Here is a 13,341-nt window from a genome sequence, read left to right as displayed (position 1 = left end):
TCTTCATGTGAGGTGGGATGTACATAGCACTATAGTTGGTGTATGTGTTATAACTTGTGTTTCCCTGCTGCTCAGCTGGTATGCATGTCATGTGGAATGTTGGATGATTGAAATGTTGCTGTGCTGTGAATGTCAGTTGAGTGAGGGCTGAGCAGCAGGACAGCTGCTCCTGATGGGGTTTCCTTTCTATCTTAACTAATTAACTTAAATAAAGTAACTTGATCAATCTTACATGAAGTATCCATCATCTCTTTGAGTACAACATTATGCATGCTATGTCTAAATGTGTGAGGACGGCACACTAGTGTTGGTGTCTATTTAATGTGCCTATACACCTGGGGTGGTCAGGTGCATCAAGCTCTCGTGTTTGTGTCTGTATACAGTGTCTGTGCTTCTGAGGAGGGTGGTACCTTGCACACTAGAGTTGGTTTCTCCATGTTTTGTCTTCATGTGCGAGGTGGAATGTACATAGCACATTAGTGTTGGTGTCTGCATGCTATGTCTTGGTGTGAGTTGGGATGTACATAGCACACTAGAGTTGCTGTCTTCATGCTATGTCTACAAGCATGAGGTGGGATGTACATACCACACTAGATTTGGTGTCTGCATGTTATGTCTTTGTGTGAGGTGGGATGTACATAGCACACTATAGTTGGTGTCTGCATACAATGTATTTGTGTGAGGTTGAATGTACATACCCCACTAGAGTAGGTGTCTTCATGCTATGTCTTCGTGTGAGGTTGGATGTACATAGCACACTAAAGTTGGTGTCTGCATGCTATGTCTACATGTGTGAGGTGGGACGTACAAAGCACATTAGTGTTGATGTTTGTATGCTATGTCTTCGTGTGAGGTTGGATGTACATAGCACACTAGAGATGGTGGCTTCATGCTATATCTACAAGCATGAGGTGGGATGTACATACAATACTAGAGTTGGTATCTGCATGCTATGTCTTCATAGATGCGGTATGCACATAACACACTAGTGCGGCGTCTGTATCTATTTTCTTCATAAATTTGGTGGTATATATATATAGTACACTAGAGATGGTGTCTGTATGCTACATCTTTGTGTGAAGTGGTATATGTATTGGACACTGGATTTGGTGTCTGCATTCTATGTTTTTTGTGAGGTGGGTTGTATATTGCTCACTAGTGCTGATGTCTGTATGCCTTGTGTACATGTGTGAGGAGGGACATATGTAGCACACTAGAGTTAGAGTCTTCATGCTATGTCTTCATGTGAGGTGGAATGTACATAGCCCACTAGAGTTGGTGTCTGCTTCCTATTTTGTCTTGTGAAGAGTGTACACTAGTGTTGCTGTCTGTGTAACATCTGTACACATGAGATGGGCAGGTGCACCAAGCTCTGCCTTTAGTGTCTATATAACAAATCTGTGCATCTCAGGAAGAAGGTACACCATCCTCAAGTGTTCTTTAGCATCCTCTTTCTTTATACTTCTGAGGAACCGGGTGTAGCGCTCACTAGTGTTTGTGAATGACGAGGGCCAGTACATCACACCAAAGTGTTAGTGTCTGAGATATTCTACATGTTTTTGAAGAGAAATGTTCATGTGAGTAGAATCTACTAGCTTAATTTCCCCCAACCCACACACTCACACACACAACCATAGAGATACTCAATCAGGATTGAGTATGCATATTTGTGAGGCCCTTGTAAATCACACAAACAATCAGGACAAACTGACAAAACTATTTGTAAGAGTAGGTGTACAAAACCACTTTCTGAATTCATACAAAATTCAGTTTGCACCTTCAAATCTATATCAGTGTGTTCTTGTGGGAGTGGATTGGATGTTCAAGCTAGAACACATTTTGAGTGTTTGCATATCGGAATATATTTATCAAAATATTGTCTAATATAAATATTGTGTAGGAAATATATCTTACAATTTTATTTTTCCATTGGATGTAGATTTTTAAAATTAACTCCTAAGTGTCAATCCTGTAGTAAATTATATTTAGGGCAGTATAGGTTTTATCCAATGAGATTCACTCCACAGTATTCTGCAACCATACCCTCTGAGTTTGTACCACCTCCTTGTCAAACCCCTCACACCCGGGAGAAGATATGAAATATCCTTATGCCAATGAGCAGAAAGAATATTTTAAGCGGTTCAGAACAGCCCTAAACCGGTGATGCTGTGTGGGAAGAGGGTCTTCCACATAGAACAATATTTTACCGGTCGAGAAAATAAATATATATGCATATTTGCCAATGTGGAAATGGAAGGTAAGGTATTACATGAGTTCATTTGGCATCTTGTAGTTTGGTGAGTTTTGGGCAGAATTTCTGGCAACCTTTGTGAATTCATGAAAGCCATACATATGAATCCATGAAAGGTCACACATATGTGGCTTTAAGAGAAGCCCTTGTGTCAGGAAACAGTGGTGGGTGCAACAGAAATCAAAACCATCACTGATTCACTGGGACATCAGCCTTTGAGTCGCTGCGAGGCTGGGTGGCTGTGTGCAGTAGGCACTGCAGTAGGCCCAGTATTCAGACACTCATTCGTATCCAATTCTTCAATACACTGACCTGTCAGGTAGTATCCAGATAAGGCCAAGAGGATCACGGCAAGGGCAAGAACTGTAGAGTGAGCCATGGAGGAAGCAGGAGATGCACCTGGAGCAAAAGATTTAAAAACCACATTAAAACTGTCTTGTACATTACAGAAACCTTGCTAAGTAGGTGACTTCTCACAGCCCTCACTTGTGTTTCACTCCTCTTTGTTAGTGTACATGTGCTGTCTTTGTGAGGACGGGTGAGGAGTCGCTGAAAGCTGGTATATAGCACTCTTTACACATTGCTCATTGCTCATTATCTCCTCCTCAAGTGGAGTTTATGAAGCCAGACTTCATCCATCCTCTGAGTTTGGAAGATAAGGCATGGTAAAGTATTGGGAGGCGGGGGATGTTTACTTCTTTTAGAGAGAAGATAGAGATTGAGACACAGTATTTGGGGAGCCGTGTCTGTGTGTTAGAAAATGGGGAAAAAGTCCTACAAATCATATAAAGAGAGGTTTGTGGGACCTCTTTAGGGAACATCTATAAACATGCACTGTCAAAGTCAAGTGGTCTTGCATATGAAAAAGCTATTGTCTTTATCATTGTTTTTTTGGGGAACAATAATTCCCCCTAGGACTCCACCTGATGGTCATCAGAGCTTAGTCTCACATCTATACCCTATAACCATGTAAGAATCCTGGAAAACATCTGAGAAGACAAACTCAAAATGACCTCACTGATGAACAGAGTTAGCTCCTCCTGCCTCCACATACCACGCATCCTCAGGAAAATCTTCAAATGGATCCCTATGAGCAGGAGGCATGCCGCTACTCAAGCCCTAGTCACTAGCAGCCTAGACTACGGCAACGCAGTCCGTGCCGGAATCTGCAACCACCTCCTCCGACTTCAGACCATCCAAAACGCCGCAGCTAGACTCAAGCTGGACCTTCTATGGTGCACACACATCACACCACACCTCACCTCAGAGAACTCCATTGGATACAGGTTCACAAACTCTACCAACTCAAACTCCTTAAGCATGTACACAAGCCCTACACAACACAGGACAGAAACCCTTAACAACTACCTTCATTTCCACCATCCCACCACACTCCTACGCTCAGCTTCACTCTTCCTCAAACCCCACCGAATCTGCAAAAACATGACAGGGGCTTAGCCTTCTTTTTCAAGACATGGACTGACCTCCCTCTTCACACAGCTGCCGAAGATCTGGCTCTTCAACTAACCACAAAAGATAATCTACACACCTACTCCAGGCCTTGGATACCCTTCAGGTGATAAGTCACGCTCTACAAATTCATATAGCATAACATAACATCTTTAGCTATTAAATATTTATTTAGTTCTATCTTACAGGGGCTGCTGATAGAGTGAGTATAGCTGTCTTTGACTGAGTGCAGAGCTAAATGAAGGTCTATGGTGAGGAGGTGATGACCTACCCAAAATCTGTCCTGGACCTCCCCGGTGTCTGCGCCTACAATAGAGAAGAACAACAGACTTTGGCTTAGGCTGGAAGGAAGGGAAACAGGAACAAAAACAGAAGAAAAACAGGAAGAAGCACAAAAGGAGGTTTTGATTTTTACTGATGCAGACAAAATGGTATGAAGCGTTAGGGTTGCGGAAGGATGAAAGAGGCTCTAGTAATGCACGGGGAAGCCTAAACCAGCGAGTGAAGGTAACAGTTAAATCATAATAGAAGAGCAAACTAGATAGAGCTATAAATACTTGAGAGAGAGAGAGAAAAAGCCAGGAAGGAGACAAGTAGGAAAAGAAGAGAGTATTAATTGATGAGTTAAGAAAATATACCTGTGTTTTTCTTCTTTCGAGGGTGCTAGCGGGGAGAAGTCAAAAACTGTCCTAGGAAGAGAAGAAAAGTTGTGTTAACTCCTATAATAATAAGAAGAACCTTTTGGATATCAATGTTCTGTAAACATTACTAAAAACAATGATTCTGACTTTAACTAAAGTCAGTCACTTCACTTATCACCATGTGTGGCCAAGAGGGGCCTGTGGTTTTCAAGTCATTCCCTTTTTTCCACAAACTATTGCTGTTACCTTTGTCCTGGATCCAATATCGGCAGACCATCAAGCTCACTTAGTTCTGCGTACCGCACAGAGCTTCCCCTGTCTACAGGATATAATGCACTGGGAGCTGGCTAAGAGATTTTTGACAAAGCAATAATTTTTCTCTTTCAATTTTTGTTGAAATTGATATAATGTATATGATGCTCTTATACATTGTAATCTGTATTTTGTACAAAAAGATTGATCAAAGGTTTTCCTAAATATTGGATTTTTTTGGTTGATGATTCAATGTTTCATGTGAGAGTGCTACTATTTATCGCAACCTGTTTTTTACCTTAACATTCACATACTCTTTTTATTGACAATTATACTTTTTAACTTATGTTGCAACCTGTTAGACCTGGCCTCCTTGGCGTGGGTCTCCCTACATTCCTTCCCCCAGACCACCATGCGAAGCCCCCTCCTAATAAGCTAACCCCGGGCCTCACGGATTCCCCCGGCCCCGGGTAGGTAACAGTACCTCCAGACCAGCGCCCCATCCCCCGGGCGCATGAAACCTATCCCGTAGCAAAGACCTATAGCAACTCCCAGTGTAGGGAAAGCACCGTCCTGTAAGGTCCCCGACTCCCTAACCCCCTTACTCTGGGCCATGTGAACCGTGGGATCCTGTAACATCCTGCCCTGTTGTATCATTCAGGTGCTAAGTGAGGGGGGTGGCGGAGTTTCGGCCAAATGTCCTGTCTTCCCCGAGGCCGGCCCTGCTCCTTGCTGGCTGTCTGAACATCCTGCCCCCAACGTGAGAAAAGCCAGGTGCCATCTAGCAGGAAACCCAGACCATCAGGGCGAGGGCATCAAAGAACCCCCAGCCCGATCAAAGGACTTCAAAGGGGTGAAGCTCTACACTGGAGGCCCCATCCCCACTGGCGGGAGTTGACTTTTTGAATCTAGAGAGCCCTGCTAACTCTGTTGCGGCTCCTTCGAACTGTACTGCGAGTACACCCCGTAACCAGACCCCCATGAGCCCTACTGACTTCGTCATGGCTCCAGCTTATCATCCCCTCCTCGACGCCCACACCACGCAGTGCGCCTTGCCTTGCAGACTTAAGGATAGAACCGCGTGTACGAAGCGTACTCCTGCCCACACCACTGGTGCGCCACGAACACTTCAAGATCAGAACCGCGAGTACGAAGCTTACTCCGGACCTGCACTGCTGGTGGGCAATGAACTGCTCAAGATCAGCCTGTGAGTACGAGGCATTCTCTGGACCTGCACCGCTGTTGCACAACGAACTGCTCAAGATCAGCCTGTGAGTACGAGGCGTACTCCGGACCCGCAACGCTGGTGCGCAACCACCTGCTCAAGGTCAGCCTGTGAGTACGAGGCATACTCTGGACCCGCACCGCTGGTACGCAACAAACGGCTCAAGATCAGCCTGTGAGTACGAGGCGTACTCCGGACCTGCACCGCTGGTGCGCAACAAACTACTCAAGATCAGCCTGCGAGTACGAGGCGTACTCTCGACCGGCACTGCTGGTGCGCAACAAACTGCTCAAGATCAGCCCAAGAGTACGAGGCATACTCCGGACCCGCACTGCTGGTACGTAATGAACTGCTCAAGATCATCCCGTGAGTATGAGGCATACTCCAGACCCGAACCGCTGATGCGCAACGAGCTTTTCAATCCGGAACGCGAGTACAAGGCGGACTCGCGACACGACCCCACCCAGCAGAATTGCAACTCCGGCTCGTGACCTTCAAGCCAAACACCAGGAACGCACCGTACTGGGGCACCCTCATATCCCGCGGCTCGAGGATTGAGAGCCATACACCGGATACCCCCTGCATCATTCCAGCAGCACGACACACGGGGGCTCGAGGACTCATGACTCCAACCCGCCCGAGGTGGCATGTGAGTACTGCGAAAGCCTTCTACACGTATACCCCGATCAAACTGTGTCTTGGTCCTCTCTTGGAAGAGTGCCCTCCCCCCATCCACCTGATCTAGTGTACCCATGGACTGTGTAAACCGGATAACCTATATTACATAAAGAATCCTTTTTCATCCATATAATTACCTGGTGTGATGTCCTTTTGTGGTATAGTGGGAGCTCACTGTGTGCAGCGATCAATGCCTGACTCTCCCATCTGAGAGTCAGACTCCAAGTGCTCGGCAACGTCCTGGGAGAGGGAGGTCTCTGTGTGGTTGGGAGTAACTACTTCACAATCTTATGTTCTCACTTCCCCCAGTGTGTCCAATCTGCCACAAGATACCATAAACCCTACATCCCGGAAAAGAAAACATGTTTCAAGTCCACAGGGGGAAAAGGTCCAAAAACAACCCATAATTGATCTTACTAATAGGGTGAGCTCATCCCTCTCCCAGACCCACCAAGGTCTCCCAATGGTGTATTGTCCTTCATTAGCTCCCTCTGGGTCATCAAATCCTTGCCCAACCTGTCTTAGCAGCGATGATATTTTGTTGGCTAAGATGGAAGCAATGTTAAAAACTATATTGCTCCCGGTCTTAGAGAGAACTAGGCTAATGACCGCTAAAATAGATGTTTTGGAATCAGCTGTCAATACCAACTTGGGCCTTTTGCAAAAATTAACAACACCCGTTACTGGGATGGGGGTCTGTAATTCTACTGGGGGCATCAACCAACGAGCGGGAAAATCTACAGCGATCCCTCCAGGGATTCCAGCTGCTAATAATAATAAGAAACCCCTAACAGGGGCAAAATCTGCTGCCACTTTGACCACTGTCAGTAGAGCTCCCGCAAAGGACATTCCGAGGGATAAACGTCCAATAACTGCCAATAATGCCCCAGCGAAACATCTTTTGCCGAATGGCATGTTAAATCAATCAATCAATACCCCAGTGCAAACACCAATAATGGGTAAAGACCAGAAAAATCCCCAACCACCTAGGTCTCAGAGGACGGATAATCGAAAAATACGACCAATACCCAGAGTTAACTTACCGCCAGAAGCGTCCCAATACACCATCGTCTTAACTGGGGTGGCCCCTTTAAAGGATGGTATTAAAGAGACCCAAGGAGACCTGCGTAATAAGGTTATATTTTGGTTAAATAAACATCGTCCTCTCCCTCCCTCATCCCCCACCGAAATCCTCTATGTAAGGAGAGTTGATTGGGTGGGTAAGGGTTTAAAAGACCTAGAAGGGGACTGTATTTTGATTTCTTTTAAAGACCCCTGGGTGGTGGACAGAATTCAAAGGAAAGCAAGATTTGCCCGTCTTGGTGATGTTCAGACCTTGCACCTTGGTTATTTTTACCCCCACACACACATTAAATATCCAATGGGCCCTAACCAGTGGAAAATAAGAGGGGGGAGGTCTCGAGAGCCGATAACACCTTACCCCCAACAGTACCCCCCGCTCTTTAACCACTTTGAGGCGCTGTCAGATTTAGAATGGATAGACTGACTGTGTGCATCCACCCTGTCACCTAACCTGTCTACTGAGAACGGGGAAGGAGTGCAATATCCACCCAACTCTGTTTTGGAATTAAATATGGACTACCAGCCTATGTCCCATAAGAAAGCTAGAACACCGGCTGCGCCAGTTGGGGAAAGGGCGTCTATTGTTAAAATAGAAGATAATAGAACCAGTAATAGGCTAACAAGTGTTAGCTTACCTAATCTCCATTCCCCTACCAATGTCAGCAATAACCCTGCAGAAACCGATACATTGATATCTAACATTGTGTCTTGGAATGTAGCCGGAGCAAAGACCCGTTTGGACTCTGAGGATTGGTTAGAGTTCATCGATAAATATGAGGTTGTGTTACTGCAAGAAACCTGGGCTACAGCACCCATATACAAAGTCGGGTTCATAAACTTCTTTAAACCAGCAATAAAGAGTAATAAAGGGCGGGCATCAGGGGGACTGACAACGTGGGTAAAACAGGCTTGGGGTTACTCAGTTTCCGAATTGTATGTGGACACATACACATACATTGGCGCCAACTTTACATTCGACAATGGTGTGAGAAAAAGTCGTATTGACTATATTTTTTTAAAAATTGAATTTTGGAGCCTAATTGTTGACATGAAAATTGTTATGCGTCCGGAAAGTGATCATAATCCACTGTCTATGAAACTTAAAATGCATGATCTGATAAGACAAGCGGAACCAGATCCTAGGGGGCAAGGGGTTTTAACCTTATCAAATGATCGGAGGAGACTGAAATGGTCAACCATATCAAATGATGCAGTTATACAGGCTAGTATAGAAAATGTGGTGAAGCTTGCTTTAAATAATATGAGGACTGATGTTGTTGGGAGGGGTCAGATTGAACTAGATAAGATTATGGGCATGCATGATAAATGTTTTATCGAGCTCAAACAACTTCTCTCGAAACCCTGTAAGAAAGGTACTGGGCACTTGCAAGCCCCAAGAGCAAAATGGTACAACAGGGAGTGTAGGGAGGCCCATAGTTTTTTAATTGAGAAAGTTAAATCTAGAAATATGAGCGCAGTAAATGTGGCTAGGCAAAGGTATAAAAGAGTACAATGGGAAGCCAAGAGGGTATGGGAAGATGATTTTTGGGCGGATCTTTTGGATGCCAGTAAGTCTAATAACCAGACCAAATTCTGGGACATTGTTAAATGTGGTAAGGATGGTGACTTTCGTATCCCATCCAATAATGTATCCCCTGAAGCCTGGATAAACTATTATTCCTCCCAATTTTGCTCAGAGGTCGCTGACTCCCTGTCCACATTGAACCTGTCACATGTAATGCCCCCTTGTGAGGTGATCATGACCTTCACCGAAACAGAAACGGAGATAGCCTTAGGCTTAACAAAGCGGGGGAAAGCCCCTGGGTTGGATCAAATCCCAGCTGCGAGGCCCCAGGGCGGTTATGCGCTATACAAATGCAATTTTTCATTTCATTTCATTTCATTTCATCTGTTTAAGGCCAATACAGGCCTTTGGGTGCCCTATTTAACAAACATAGCTAACGCCATAGCGAGAGGAGCCTGTATCCCCAAAACATGGAAGGGGGCCGAGATTCTCCCTATACATAAAAAGGGAGATAGATCAAACCCAGGTAACTATCGCCCGATTAGCTTAATTGATTGTTTTCAAAAAGTTTTCGCTCGCATGATCTTGGCGAGAGTGCAGGGGTGGATGGAACTTGAAAACATACTGTCCCCATTGCAGGCGGGCTTTAGATCTGGTACAAGTACCATTGATCAGGTGCTACATTTCTGTATGATCTTTTGGAAGGTTGTTACGCTTGGCGGTGGCACTATTTTTGCTGCCTTCATAGATTTGAAGTCAGCTTTTGATTTGGTACCGAGGGGAAAATTATTGCAGGTTTTAAGGGACCTGGGTATGCCGGGTGAATTAGTTGAGATGATTATTAGACTACATGACGAGAACTACGCCAGGGTAAGATGGGGAGCACAAGGTCAATTTACGGACTCGTTTCCAGTAACACGAGGAGTTCGCCAGGGGTGCGTTCTCGCTCCCACCCTTTTTTTACTCTTTATTGACCAAGTAGTTAAATTCTTCATGTCCACTCATACCGATGCTCCATCCTTGGCGGGGACTAAATTTCCTATGTTGATCTTTGCCGACGACACCCTACTCCTATCAAAGACCCGGGGAGGCCTACAGCGGGCCTTAAACCATTTTGAGGAGTTTTGTAAAAAAAATGATCTTCAGATAAATGTGGGTAAAACCAAGTTTATGGTTTTATCCAGGAAAAAACTAATACGTAGCAGCGTACAACTGAATGGGGTCAACTTGGATCAAGTTGAAACCATGACGTATCTGGGGGTCACTTTGGACTGTCGTCTGTCCTGGAAAGAACAAATAGCGACCCAGCAGCTAAAACTTGCTCAATTGACTGGATGTCTTCTGCGTGAGCAGAAGAAATCCATTACAAAACGGGTCATCCCCGCCTTGCGAATATATGACACCAAAATAAATGCCGCCACACTTTATGGGGCAGAGCTATGGGGGTTTATGGATCTTTCGAGTCTATATAGAATTCAGTGTAGATTTCTCCGTAACCTGGTAGGGTTACCCCAATCGACTCCACTGACCCCTCTTTGCCATGATATGGGCTGTCTTCCAATTACGGACATGGCAAGATATAGAGTAGTGTCCACTTGGAGGCACCTATGGACCTCCGAGGATCTCGTACTATTTGCAAAAGAGCTAGCAGAAGTGAAGGCCATGGGGGGGTCTGAGCGGATCCCATGGCTCCGCTCGGTGAAAAAGAGTCTGTGTGATATGGGCCTAATCCATCTGTGGGTGTCCCCAGGTACCAATACTTTTCCCTCGAAAAAGGAATTTAAGGACTTATTTTGGGCCTCAACCCGCCTTTCCCTGGTACATGCCTCTAGTTCTGAGGGCCTGACGGGGCGTTTTCTAAGCTTCAAGCTGGATCCTGCCCGCAAAACCTACTGGGATTTTATTACCAGGCCATTGGATAAAAAATTGTATCATCAATTTCGGGTGGGCTCATTACCCTTGAATTCCTTTACCTCATCCTGGGGCAAAACCTCCTCAAACCTTTGTAGCTGTTGCCCTGATCGTAAAGAAACTGAGGGCCATTTTCTGTTCGCCTGTCCACAATATACAGAACCCCGCTCCAAGTGGTTAAAACCCATTTTTAAACGATTACCATGATATGCTTGGCCAAGTTTTTAGGTTGGGCTTGGGCAATCAGAGCCAGAAGGAACCTAACCTCTTCCTGATTATATCCTGTAAATGTGTTTTTTTGTGTATGTTTATTGCATTTTTAGAATCAGTCTTATTTAATGTCTTGTGGTATTTACAAATGTTTAATAACTTTTTAGCCGTGGATTCTAGTCTTAGTGTAAACTTGATAATATGTTTGGTTTTATATAAGTGTTTGTACATTGCGGTGGTTTTTGATTTGTTTATGAATGTTTTTCTTTTTTGTCTTTTATGATTTTATTATCGAAATAAAGACATTAAAACCTGAAACCTGAACTACTTCTACCACCCAGAGGCCACCCCCTTGCAACCCTTCACATGCATTGATATCTGTGTTGATGACATTTTCATATTGAATTTTTGGATGTATCTGTAGCTAGCACTGAGCTTGTTGTCTTTAATGATCAAAGTGCACCTTGTACATTTTCCCCACGATTAGATAAAAACAAAGATTCCCCACAAAAGAACTAAGTTGTGCTTTGTCCACAAAAACTACCAGACTTATCATGCGGTCACCATTAAAACACATGTAAAGCAGGTTCCCCACACAGGTTAAATAACATAATGAATTTTTCCAAGAATAGCACGCACACACAAAGGCACACACATTTCCCTGACACTAATGCAATTGAACATATGAGAACACATATGCCAACTAGATACACAGGCCAAAAGAAAGACAGGAGAGAGGCATTATTAGAACTATGGGCCTTTTTCGGGGTGGCCCAGATCGATAAACCTACACTACAGATAGCAAGGCATCAGCACCGCTTTGACCATATGCAGATATGGAGGAGCTCACACCAGTTCCCCCCTCATTAGGATATTCCAATTCACCAATAGCAGGTGCAGGCAGGCTCCCCACTAAATGACAAACGGTTAGGCCCACCATCAGAAACTAACAGCCAGCATGCCCAGACAATTCAAACGCAACCCAAGTCTGGTGAAATTGCCCCTAGAAGCTTGACCCCCCCAGTCCGTCGCGTCCGACACATAAAACCCAAGCAACATGCATGTTCTTGGAAATCTTGTGGCACTCATAGAACCCTAACTAAACACTGATGTGATCCATCCGTATGATCACGAGACCACTCAATAAACGTTTTGAACTAATCCAAGCAACCAGTTGCATACGAAGTGGGCTCAACAGCTCACTATAGAGATTAATCCATTGGATTACCAATAATTCATCTTTAATTTTAAACTATCCAAAAGATACCCCAACTGGGGCCACCTTCCTGTGCCTCCCTAAAATTACGATGAGTGTAGTGTGGAGAACACATCCCTAAGGAAAGCACAGGAAAACTGGAAGAATCATTGAATATGGTACACATGTAATGTTTCTGAATTGACAAAGTGAACCAAGTTCTTATCCAACTGGCTACAACAGAATCGCCAAGCTGCCACATCAACACCCCAGCATAGATCCAAAGTGTACGAATCAAGATTAGGAACTTATTCTGGAAACATTTTGGGCTCGATTCACAAAAGTAATCTGAGAAAAAGTCCTAACTTTATGACTTTCGGTATTCACAAAAGGCAATTAGGAGTAGTAAAGTTAGGATTCCTATTTTTTTTTTTTTTATTTTAAAACCTTTATTTTCAAATCAGTGCACACATCTATTTAGCCTTACATCCCGGAGGCTAGGCAGCAAATAAGTAACCAGAAGTCAAGTGTGCAAGGAGAAAGGTACCAGAACGTATCAAGGTTGTAATTTTCTGTTTTCTTTTTTATAAAAAAGGGTAACAAATACAGAAAAGAAAGCACCAAAACCACTGCTAAGAAATAAGGCAAGTAAAACAGTTGTGCAACAGGGCCTGATCCCGGAGTCAGCTAGGCTCAATAGCCACAGTTACAATCAGAAAACAGTACTAATATTTAGAACCATAGGGGGAGGGGAAACATAGGATAGCTATGCAATCAGGACGCGTGTTGGAGGTATAGGTTACGGAGTCAAGCGTTCCTCCAGTGGGGCGGTATCAGGTGGTATGCAAATGTCACCCCTATACTCATTCCAGGCCCCCCATATCTTCTGCCATTTTTTGG

The 13,341-nt window shown here is 44.4% G+C and overlaps 1 protein-coding gene across 1 annotated transcript in view; it reads right to left on the bottom strand.

Moving 5' to 3' along the window:
• Window positions 1-13,341, bottom strand: part of LOC147669078 (apolipoprotein L5-like) — a 198,569-nt gene that overhangs the window by 164,540 nt on the left and 20,688 nt on the right. Inside the window, exons 2-4 of the mRNA XM_086948239.1 lie at window positions 4,360-4,410; window positions 3,993-4,027; window positions 2,564-2,650 (exon numbers count right to left, since the gene is read on the bottom strand). Of these exons, the coding sequence (XP_086804365.1) occupies window positions 2,564-2,630 (67 nt within the window). The 5' untranslated portion in view covers window positions 2,631-2,650; window positions 3,993-4,027; window positions 4,360-4,410. The remainder of the gene's footprint in view (window positions 1-2,563; window positions 2,651-3,992; window positions 4,028-4,359; window positions 4,411-13,341) is intronic.

This window comes from Lissotriton vulgaris, unplaced genomic scaffold (assembly GCF_964263255.1).
Source record: "Lissotriton vulgaris unplaced genomic scaffold, aLisVul1.2 SCAFFOLD_227, whole genome shotgun sequence".
Taxonomy (NCBI): domain Eukaryota; kingdom Metazoa; phylum Chordata; class Amphibia; order Caudata; family Salamandridae; genus Lissotriton; species Lissotriton vulgaris.
This window is presented reverse-complemented; position numbering and strand designations above follow the sequence as displayed.